General features: G+C 37.5%; 2 protein-coding genes across 3 annotated transcripts in view; one reads left to right on the top strand and one right to left on the bottom strand.

The window, feature by feature from the left end:
* The window catches only part of LOC115590287 (serine/threonine-protein kinase ppk4-like), a 336,079-nt gene that overhangs the window by 93,925 nt on the left and 229,813 nt on the right, over positions 1 to 12,341 (top strand). The gene's annotated exons all lie outside the window — the stretch shown is intronic.
* LOC115590295 (serine/threonine-protein kinase/endoribonuclease IRE2-like) lies at positions 5,360 to 11,075 on the bottom strand. Its single transcript, XM_030431632.1, has 6 exons — positions 9,525 to 11,075; positions 9,260 to 9,423; positions 8,952 to 9,175; positions 7,802 to 7,928; positions 7,633 to 7,733; positions 5,360 to 5,993 (listed from the first exon to the last, which is right to left on the bottom strand). Exons 1-6 carry the CDS (start codon positions 10,924 to 10,926, stop codon positions 5,738 to 5,740), a joined length of 2,274 nt encoding a protein of 757 aa, XP_030287492.1. The 5' UTR covers positions 10,927 to 11,075; the 3' UTR covers positions 5,360 to 5,737.

Raw genomic sequence — 12,341 nt, 5'->3', positions numbered from 1 at the left:
CACTTGCTAGGCAGCTGAGGCCTCCTTAAATACCTCCGATTGTCCATCTATGGAGAAAACAGGCATTTGTTTAGACAATCCATGTAAACCTTTTGGCATTTGCAGACAAACATTCATTTCTACTTTGAGTTGCTTTTTCCTTATCAGACATTACCAGAGTAGGAATCCTTAAGTTCAATACCTTTTTAAAAGACTTGTAATCAGCAACACATCTTTAACTTACTTAACAGTTGTAGTTTGCAATTAAAGTTATAGAGCACAACCATACAACAGAAATCAGATAAGCTGGGAAGAAACAAAGCTCAAATGAATAAATAAAACCAAAGGCAAGGATTGAACTGAGGAAGAAGTGATATATGGAGAGAGAAATTTCCAAATAGTCAAATTCACATGTGGAGTAATAAGGATTGCTCCAGGCGTTGTTGTGTAGACTTCTGGCTTGTATCCAATTCATTTGATAAGGGCAGTATCACGGTTGAAGTTTTATCTACAACCTTAACAGAGCACAAGGCAATAACAATTAATATTAGTCTTTTTCCTGATAAATCTGGATTAAAAAAAATATCTTATTGGAAAATGAATAGCTCCCTCTTAAATCCCAATTGTGTAAAAGTAGAGCTAGAAAGGCTTATTTAACATTACTGGAATAAAGCTCAAAAAGAAGGAATTTTTGTATCAAACTGGGAATTCCTTTAATTTGTTTTAATGCAATCTGCTGTGCTCTGCATGTGTGTTAGTCAGACACACGACAGAGAAAGAGACTGACTCGAGTGAATAAACAGCAATAGCAACAACAGACCCGGTGAATGAGAGAAAATGTTTAAATTTAAAAAAAAATTTAAATAAAAGAAAATAATCACGTGACGAATTATGGTATCATTATTTTAAGCCAATTATTGAATTTACAGAACAATTACTATATTGTGATATATACCGTTACCGTGATATAACATTTCTTATACGGTGATCGAAGATTTTGGCCATATCAACCACCCCGCAGTCTAACTGTGGAAAATTCACTTGATTGGACATCATTTATAAGGCTCACACCTGTCTAGATGAGGTCTCACAGCTGACAATGCATATCAGAGCAAAGAACAAGCCATGAGGGGGAAGGAACTGCCTGCAGAGCTCAGAAACAGGATTGTGTCGAGGCACAGATCTGGGGAAGGCTACAAAAAAAATTCTGCTGCACAGAATGTTCCCAAGAGCACACTGGCCTCCATAATTCTTAAATGGAAGAAGTTTGGAACAACCAGGGCTCCTCCTAGATCTGGCCACCAAGCCCAACTGAGTAATCAGGGAAGAAGGGCCTTGGTAAGAGAAGTGACCTGATGGTCACTATGGGAAAAACCTCCACAAGGTTAACCATCACTGCAGAAGATTTTGTTTGTAGCCCTTCCCCAGATCTGTGACTCAATACAATCCTGTCTCTGAGCTCTGCAGGCAGTTCTTCCCACCTCATGGCTTGGTTTTTGCTCTGATATTCATTGTCAGCTTTGAGACCTTACATAGACACGTGTGTGCCTTTCCAAATCATGTCAAATCAACTGAATTTACCTAATCAAGCTTATCCAAAGTCATGTCGCAGGGGCAGCAGCTTCAGCAGCTTCAGCAGCAAGCCCCAGACTTCCCTTTCCTCGGCCGCATCGGCTAACTCTGACTGGGGAATCCCCAGGTGCTCCCAGGCCAGAGAAGAGATATAATCCCTCCACCTGATCCTGGGTCTACCATTAGGTCTCCTTCCAGTTGGACGTGCCAGGAACACCTCCCTAGGAAGGCGCCCTGGTGGCATCCTCAACAGATGCCCAAACCACCTCAACTGGTTATGTTTTAGTTTTTAATTTTTGATAAATTTGCAAAATGTTCTAAAATTCTCTTTTCACTTTGTCATTAAGGGGTATGGAGTTTAAATTGATGAGAGTCTCCATTTTCACAGGCATGACATCAATACAAGCAGCTCTCACACAAATATTGGGAAACAGGAGATAAACAATCAGCCTGACTCTGTCCAAAGCTAATAAAAGCTCACAAATTAACAACAACAAAAAATTCTTTACTCACAAAATGTGATTAATCTATACAGTCATCATATCTTGCTGCATCTCTGGTAGTAATGACAGCCAGTGCATCTCCGCTGAGACAGATAGGAAGTATGTTCATCTGCACAGGCTTTAATTGAAAGCTCCAATCTAATTTTACAAAAATTGGAAAAACGTCATTTGTTCTTACTGTCTCCACAGAAACACACAGAAATCGTGAGCTGAAGGTGAGCTAGAAAAGGCTTTTAACTTATGAAATGTTTTAGTAAAATAACACAAAAAAAAACACAAATCGGCCCTTTTAACAGGTTAGTTTCTGATTTCAATGGTTCAGTATTTAAAGTTCAACAGGAAACACAAAAATAAATGATATCCGCAATTCTGCTTTTTTAAAAATAGATTAAACAATTAGTCAACCAAACTTAATATGATTACCAGAAAACCCACATAATTTAGCAGCAACAACTTGTACAGAGCAAATAGACCCAGAGATTAACACTCAAACATTATTTAAACACAAACAAACTAGGGACGTCAGTGCGTTTCTGCTCAGGCCAGAGCGCACATCCATGAGGCTGGAAAGGAGCCATAATCCCACGCGATTTCTGGTGTCATCCTTTAGAGGCGTCACCTGGGAAAACACTCTCTCAATGTGGGCATTTGATATCAGCAGAGTGAGCAATGACACCCAGTGCTAAATCTTTGAAACTCTGGTTTCCTCCAGCATCTTGAAATGCCTCAACTTCCAGCAAAAAGATTTCACGCTCGGCACACAGCAGGACTTGTGTTTTTTTGTGGCGCCATGTTCTTTCGGATCGTTAAGGTGAGCTCTTGTTTCTTTGTTACAATAATTGCAACTGGACGGAAAACCGCCCAATCTGGCAAGACTGGGAACTGTTATTCACTGTTTAGTTATCAGAGTGGTGAGGAGGACTGAGAGCCAGCCAAACGTATGCTGAGTTTAGGACACTGTGGTCGAATTTTAGCCAGTGAGAAACAGGAAAGTGTAGCAACCATTTCCATGAAAAGAATTAGATGAAATTTAAACAAATGTTCACTGATTCCTCTCCTGGCATCCTCGTTCAGTCAGTCACTCGCTCTTTTGCCTTGAATACAGTGTTATGTTGAACAAGGAGATGAGAACTGTGAATTACACGATTCACCGCTAAACGATGTTGTACTGGAAGCATGACTGAACGAACAAACAAACTAACGATATTAACGATTCTTCCTGCCGAACTTACCGACAGGAACTGAATCTACATCGAATGATGAAATCCACCTCTACAAGACACCATAGAATCAAACAATCCAAGACAAAGGGGGTTGTGCACGTATTTTCCAGCAGCAAGTCCAGATTTATAAACAAAAAAGGAAACTGATACATCTCCTCAAATCTGAAGATTTTCACCAGTAATGGTGGGGAAAACATCACGCATGATCCCACTGTACTTCACAGAAAAATCTTTAAAAATAATCTACTACTTTCTGGAAAATATTTGTTTTTTACAGTAGTTTTCAGTGAATTACTTTTATGTATGATGCATGTATGTTTTATGTATGATACCATTAATGACCCTTTTCAAAAAAACACTTTAGACATATGATTAGTTACCCGCAATTTTAAGGAAAACACTTTGAATGACTGCTGATTTCTGTAATGTACATTGAAAAGAAAAAAAAAACATGTTAAATTGCCTTTAAAAATATAATGATAATGTAATCTTATATTACGGTTAATTATTTGTAATTTTAAGGGTAAATCTTTAAACTACTGCTAATATCTGTTAATCTACAGTTATTGTCTTATTGAAAATGTAGATGAACCTGTAAAAAAACATTTTATACAAAATTACAGTGGAATGTGTACTAATACAATACCATATAAATGGTACAAATTAAAATTACTCCTAATATATCCAAATCTACAGACATTTTATTGTTTAAAAAAAGCAAAAATCTGTAAGAATACAGAAGCCTTTTTGTAAAATGACATGAAGTGCACTTTTTGTAAAATATCAATTTAAATTGTCTTTATACAGTAATGTACAGTAAATTACTTTTGTGTCTGTACATATACTACTCTAAAAACACATGAAATCACCTTAACCATGCATACTTAATGACCTGCAATTTTATGGAAACACTAAAGATTTCTGAAATTTAACGTACATTTCTTCATTATCATTATTAGGAAAGGACATTTTATGTAAAATTACATTTGAATATGAAAGAAATATGTTAAATTACCTTTTAAAAAACATAGTAGTAATGTTATATCATATTATGGTGAATTACTTAATTAATTCTAAAGGTAAATCTTTAAATCACTGCTAGTATCTGTTAATTTACAGTTATTACATTGTCTTGAAAATGGTAATAAACCTGTAAAAAAAAATACACAAACTTATATGTAAAATTACAGTTAAAGATGTAGAAATACAATAAATAGTCGCTAAAAAATCATAATATTAATGTACTCTCAAATCATGGTTAATTAACTGTAATTTTAAACGAAAAACCTAAAATTACTGAAAATCTCCTGTAAAATTAACAAAAAGAATTTAATCGGAATGCAAACTGTAGCCACCCATTTAGCTATCGCTGTTGAAAGTTTGTCTCATGTAGTTATCCAGGCGTCTCCACTGCAAACTATACAGCGTGTTCTGTGAGGGGGAGGAGGGCTCTCTGCAGCAGCTATGTGCTCGGCCAGCAAGTGATATTTGATACTCAACGTACTCCGTTGGTAACTCAGTTCACATCCACAGTGACTGCAGATAACTTGGTTCTTGTCATGAAAACCATCTGGCAGGGGTTTGGAGTGGAATTGTCATTCAAACAACCCTTTTTATATCCATTTCTGCTCAAAGAGGTTTGTTTCTGCTGCCATCCCCAACGTAAGCTTACAACACTGAAATCTAGTGTCTGCATCTCCATCTTTTTTTAACATGACATAAGGAAACATATCTTCCAATCATATTTTCATACATTAATTGCTGAACTCTTACATGGTGTATTTTGAGACATTCAGCATTCAACATTAAGCGTGTGTAAAACAAACTCAAGAAATAATCAGGATTTTGGAAAGCTCTTATATTTATTCAAGTTGTAAAAATACATATATTCAGATAAATGGCAGTACATGTGAGAGAATATGGCAGAACAGGTAATGAGACAGGATAATCAAGAAAGTAAAATAATTCACATACTGTAGTTAAATGACAAAATACACAAAATTGTAAAATTATGAAAAAACGTAACTATTCTTCAGGGTCTTTTCAGGTAATACTGACGCACCAAGAAATGAAAAGAAATCAGCAACCCACATGGTTGGCTGGTCCAAATCTAACACAACATTATGGTTTTTGTTCATAAGTCATGACTTGTATAATTTGTAAGATACAAATAAAATAACCAGATAAATGTAGCAAAATAAAAGAAGAAGAGTTCCTGATTATGATAGCAGCCTTTTGAAAATAGTTATTATGTACAACACATGTGCAAAACTTTGTAGGCTTATTTCACAGGAAACATGTTGACATGTCACAGTAAGTAAAAGCACAGGAGTGAATAATAAAATGAATCATGACTGAATTCCATTTAGCTGCTTCAGTTTCAGGGTCCTGGTATTGTTCATGCTGGTTCACTGTCAGGTCTTATTGGGACACTTCAATAGAAAAGAGACACTATTAATGTTAATCGTAACAATTCCTTTTAGCTTTCACGAAATCAGATGTGAAAAGGCCTCTTTCTATTTTTCTTTTTTCTGGTGCCTTGCTATGGGGCTTGGACGGGACACTACAACTAGCATTGTTCAGCATTGTTTCTCTCTGAAACATTTCCTTCAGGGGTACCTCTGAATTCCAACCTTTGCTCTTGGCAAACTTGTAAACACATCCGAAGAGATCAGGAAACAGCTCCATCACTTTAACTTTGTCTGCATCATCGGCACTGCAAAGGAAAAGGAACCTTTCATTTCAAAGTATTGAAAACTAGCATATATGGGTGAATGACACCAATAACCAAAGCATTACATCGTGTGCTAGTAGACTTATTGACTCCTGCATTGTGTTTTGACTTTCATTTGTCATGCATCTTCTTTTATTGAACTGTTAATATTAAGTTTCAACATTGCTGCTGCTTGGCTCAAGGGTGTGCGACGTCGGATTTGTTTGGACTGAAAGGATACCGTTAATAAATTATTTAATAAATGCCGCAAGCACTGTCCACCGGAGCCACCACAGTCACGTGCACCCCAGAGCCAATCACTGTGGAGCCTGACTCCACGGCATACCTTAAGAAACAAGCAGATTTATACCTGCAGCAGCGCGAGCTGGACCGGGATTTTGCTGGCGGTTGGTCCCTGCATCTAAACTGACTGTTGTGGATTAATGAAACTAAACAAGTCCGGACCGAGTCTGTTCGGGTCTGAGGAGATCCGGATCTGCGAGGACTACAAACTGGAATTGGAATCTGTGGATGTTTGTTTCTAGCTAGCTGCTAGCTGCTAGGCCACCCACACGGCCCACCTCCTGAGTCGACGGACCGGACGCACCGGCACGTCCAAAGCCGGACTTAGGGTAAATAATGTCGGCACGCTTTTTCTGGAGCATTGCCATCACGTTTGCTTTGTGTCTGGTGCAGGAAGAAACAGTAAAAACGGGCTTTTGTCATGAAAGTGTCCAAGCAGCAAGTTTGGTTGCTGAGGAACAGGGAAAGTTGGGTGAGGGATGCCGGCTGTGATACGGACAGCGACAGAGATGGCGAGTTTTGAGAGCTGAGAGATTTGTGACATATAGAGTGTTTGGAGTGTATAGTTAGTGTGTAATGTAGTGTTTAGTGTAGTGTGTTTTGTGGAGTCGTTTTTTTTGGGTTGTGAGTCAAAATAATGAGGAGACTGCTGAATGTGGAGCAGGCAGTGCAGCTCTTCATTGAGCTGAGGAGCCTGAGGCATTGCCTGCATTTAAATGTCAATAGTTACATATAACTTTGTAAATTTCAAAAACTTATGCACAAATTTAGCAAACAACAATTTATATTTGCATTAAAACTAATGCAACTGGTTCATTAAACATATTTGTGGTTTTCACATAAAACATTTTCCTACTCTGATTTTATGTTATTTTGTGATTTTAGGTCCATAGTGTCAAGATAATATGTCAAAATGAAACAATAACTGTACAGTCACACATGTGAGGTTGTGCTGAAAATAATGACACCAAACAAGGCAAGGTGAATAGTTAATAGGGTGAAATGTAGTGGTATAATCAAAAGTAGTCAAAAACAGCCAATTATATCCCTGATGTCCACTTTCAAACACAACCTCAAAGATAAGGTCTGCATGACAGATAACATGCTCAGTTTCTGGTGGTTGGCTTTAATAGCTGATTATGAAATACATTTAAACATATTCCAATTAATAATTAGAACAAGCAACTAAACAGGTTTTGTTTAAGTAACACGGAGCGTTCAAGACACAGTGTGAAAAGGGATGCTGCAGTGATGCACCACATGAGAAGAATTATGTGTTTTTTGACCTCTTTAAGATTTACATGTCTTAAAGATGTACTTTTAGCTGAGTTTCACTTACTAGTGCTCATGAAGGTTCCGAATGAAGCGCAGTAATCCCAGTATGTGGTCTGGGTAGGGCTTCTTCCATCCATCCATCTTCTGGACCAACCCTGGTGGAAACTGTAACACCAAAAAAAAATTAGTGATGGGGAGGAGTATAAAAGTTGAAGTCGTTATGTTGCAGTCACCTTCTTTTTCCACTGTCTGAAGGATCCATCCCTGGCGTATTGTTCTATTGAACGAATCAGTTCTGGGTCAGTATGTCGGCAGTTTGACGCCTCCTCTCTGTTTCCAGTCCTTCTCAAGTATTCAACTCTGCTGACAAAAGAGTTTATCTTAGAATATATGAATTACAAAATAAACAAAAATATAATGTAACCTAAAGGTTCTGTTCTAATGTTAAGTAACCTGAAAAACTCAAGATCTCACTGACATTTGTAACAAAGCTAATAATTAAAATACAGCCCTGCAACATAGCCTTACTCAAAAGTATGTCATTCTATTTGTCTAGATAATGACACAATGATCTATCATTGTTGTTTATTTAATATTACACATAATATATGATATATATGATAATAATTACAATATATATGATATAAAAATGTGTAATTAGAGTAACAGGTAGAAAGCAACTACACCAGCAGTACAGTTTTCTTGTGTCACTAATTGACCTCAAAGAAAGTCTGATAAGGTCCTAACAAGATCATAATTAGCAACATATTACTCTGTAATAAAGTGAAACTACATTAAATAACGCCCAATAAATGCACCATCCTCTGAGTACTGTTCTCTGTCTGATCATTATTAATATGGAACTACATCATCAATTACAGCCTGTGTTGTCTAATTGAGCCATTGTAGTTCTGTGGTGGAAGCATTAAGTGTGGTGTCTTCAGTATTACTTGGTAGTGAGGGGGTGTCTAATCAATATGTTATGGATCTGATACGGTATTATATTTGATTTCTTATTGCATGAACTTGTATGCAATAGTGTATTTCCTATTTGTTTTCTAATTACAATATACAGTAATTAAGCATAGTAGTCTAAGTATATACATTTTAGGTCTAATAATACATTTGCAATTCGTAATTATAACCTGATTTCGGTGTTTAGTTCATAGGGTAGAAATTTATTATACTTATTTTCTATTTTTTGTCTAATTTGTTATAAAATTTGTCTTGTCACATCTTATTAGTTAGGAAGGCTATAACTGTTTTTGTTTACTGTCTGATAAATACCATGTTATTCCAAATTTTGTCTAATTTGACAAAAAGTATGACTTGGTACATCTTGTTAGTGTGCTCTAACATAAAGTGCACATATTTCCTTCCTACCTTTCAGTGGTCCAGAAGAAGGGATGCTTCAAGCATTCTTCCACTGTCGGTCTGCTCTCTGGTTCTTTACTGATCATCCACTCGATGAGGTCCTTTGCCACCACATCTTTAACATGGTCCAACGTGTACAAACCTTCATCAATGTTGTACTCACATTTATGAGGTTTGTCGCCAAAAGGATGGTGTCCTCCAGAGAGGATGTAATAAATCAGCATCCCTGCCACCTTGAGAATTAAGAGAACAGTTTTGCAATATAAGAAGTATTTTCTCCAAGTCATGAATTGAGTTTACATAGCAGTAAAGCTGACCTGTATATCAGTGCTCCGCTTGTATCTTATGTCAGTTTCTCCTGTTAAAGTCTCTCTGGCCATCCAGCATTTAGTTCCTGCTCTGCCTGTGCGACAAGTTGTTTGTCCTGTGGATAACTGTCTACTGATGCCAAAATCTGCTAATCTTGCCCTCCCGGTAACATCTGCAGGACAAATCAAAGAAGGCAAACTCATTAGAATTATGTTTCACACTTGTAAATTTAAATATTGTTGTTATTTTTTTATATTTTAAACTTTTCCTTACCAATCAAAACATTCTGTGGTTTGAGATCACGATGTAAAATTGGTGGATCATGTGAATGAAGCACTTTTAAACTTTTCAGAACCTGTTTGACAAGTTTCTCTTTCAGCAGACCACCATCATTGTTTCTGATGCATTCTTCCAGGGTGTATTCACAAAGCTGAAGACCAAGATATCCAAAGTTCTCATCCTCTGCAAAGTCAACGTATCGTACAATAAATGGATGATCAAGTTCTGGAAGTCGTAGAAATCCCTCCTCAGTCTTCAGCTCCTGGTAGTTGCTTTTAGTCATTCTCTTGATAGCAACCTCAGTGCCATCATCTCTCAGCCCCAAGAAGACTTCAGTACCATCGCTGCCCTTCACTATACGGAACTCTTCATCATTCACATACTTCATGCTCCCAATTCTGGTAACTCTGCTTCCAACAGTGCAAACCAGCTTCTCTAATTTTTTTCTCCACCTCTTGCTGATTGGTCGCAATTCATGTGACAACATCAAAGTTTTGTGGTGTAAGGGCATGAAAACTGAAGTTGACTCCGCAATTGAAAATGGTGTCAGATCAGGTGTAGCAGCGGAGACTTCATAATTTTGGTCTTCTTGCTCTTGTTGCTTTTCCATATTTTTCCTCGGCCCGGGTGAGGCTGAACAGTCGTCACTCTCCAAGTTTGGTTTGCTGAAATAATTGTTCAGTCGTCTGAGAACTTCTTTCAGATTGTCCTCGTTGGTCATTTCTGCAGACATCAGTATGTCCTCAGGCACTGCAGTTATCCCCACTGATGTAAAGATGTCACCCACATGTTCAACTGAAAGTAAGTTTGCAATGACACCATATGTGAAGACTCTGATCTCTGAGGGGAGATGGACCTTTACAAAAGGAGCAACTGTTTTGCACAATTTCATGACAAATTCCAGATTCCAGCCATCTGTGCCTTTTGTTTTCTGTGTTATCACATACAGTGTTTGCAGAACACCTTCACATACATCAGGTTTATCTTTTAAGCAAAGCTGGTCCAGTAGTTGGGGGACTAAAGCTTGTGCTTGTTCATTTGGTATTTCCTCCACAGTACACAGAACTGCATGTAAAGTAATAATAGTGTGATGTACATATTCCTTGTGAATGTTTGGAAAGCGTCTGACTGCTCCTTCAATGTAGGTGTTCAGATTTCCAGTGTCCTTCAGCCATTTGATACTTCCCTGCCGGTATTTCTCTTCATCTGACCCAGTTACAGTAAAGAGTGTTTCAGTCATGGTCAGATGGGTCTGAGGATCCTCCAACAGCATGTGACTGTCAAAAGTTTTGAACACTTGTTCAGGTGTTTCACTTTGCACAGCAATTGCCACATCCAGGAAATATCTGATTTCAGAGAATAATTCATCTCCTTTCGATGCGAGCTTGTGAATCATCTGACTTATTTTTTCATTGTGAGTCACATGTTCAGGGTGAGTGACAAGAAAATATGTTACCACTGCACCAGCAGAGATGAGCACTTTCACAACATCCTCTCTATCTTTGATGGCAGCAGCTTGCAGTGGTGTGAATAGATGTAGATTACATCCATCTGGATTAGCTCTTGCTTCAAGCAATTTCACAAAAAAAAAAGTGGTGCTTCGGATAGTGACACATAATGCAGAGGTGTCAAGTCTAGCTCTGAATTACTGTCTGGGTCTGCACCCTGCTGCAAAAGGAAAGTAAAAATATCCCTGTTGTGAGTTACAACAGCAGCAGTCAGTGGGCTTATGTAGTCTTCACACTCTGTGCATGAGTAATTGTCATTAATGTCGTTCATTAATACACACTGTATCATACGATGTGTTTCTGTTGGGGGTGCTGTCAGTTGGAGGTATCCCATGATATTCATTTCTTTTCTTCAGCGTAACTGTGAAAAAGAGAAGGTTATAATATTAATGTTACATTATAAAGGAATACATATACATTTTGAGAAATTCAAATTAAATTATATTTAAAAAACACTATTTATGTGGGGTGCAAATCCATCAGAAGCCATTCCCTGTATCTACATACAAGCACCTGAAGTAATGCAAAATCATTTCTACAACTTGAAAACTCATCTAACTACTACACTTGTCCTAACTACTAGAATAGCTGACAGCATTAACTACGTGTTTGTTACAGAGTGCCACACCTTTCCCTCACTGTCATTTAGAATTTAAACTTCCTCCTTCAGGTCTGCAACAGGAATTAAACTTTAAATAAGCACAGCTGTGGAATTTCAATTAAAAGACTTTGGTGGTCGCAGGTACAAGGTGAAATATTGTTTTCATATAAACTTTCAATCTGATGACATCAAATAACCACAAGAGTGGAAACTGAATGAGAAACTAACTGAATCAAACTCTGAAATATTCCACATCTGTCTACATCCAAGGTTGTATTCATCTTTCACATGCCATTAAACTTTCTTTGAAGCTTTGTTGTATCGCAATTATACTGAGAGTTGATGAAAAAGCACTTCAAGCCCACTCATTTTCAAACTCTTCTCCCTCCTTCAGACAGTCTCATAGAAATTTTGACAGCATTCATACTTTTTGTACAGTCGCAGTTCAAACATTGATCACTTTTCAGCCACTTTCAGATTTTTTCATTGGTGTGTATGGGGTGGAGTGTTGACAGTCAGAGTGGGGAGGAGCTCAAAAAACTCTAAAAAACCTCAACTTTAACTCTACCTCATTTCCACAATCGCCGCTCAAGCAGACAAATAACAATTCAAACTCCATCAGCTGCTTTTCCACACAAATTCAAGTAACACTGCAGTTTGACTCAGTTGATATTCTATTTTTTAATGCTTCATTCTCACCCA

This window comes from Sparus aurata, chromosome 10, assembly GCF_900880675.1.
Source record: "Sparus aurata chromosome 10, fSpaAur1.1, whole genome shotgun sequence".
Classification (NCBI taxonomy): Eukaryota; Metazoa; Chordata; class Actinopteri; order Spariformes; family Sparidae; genus Sparus; species Sparus aurata.
Note: the sequence above shows the minus strand (reverse complement) of the source record. Positions and strands in the feature narration are given on the sequence as shown.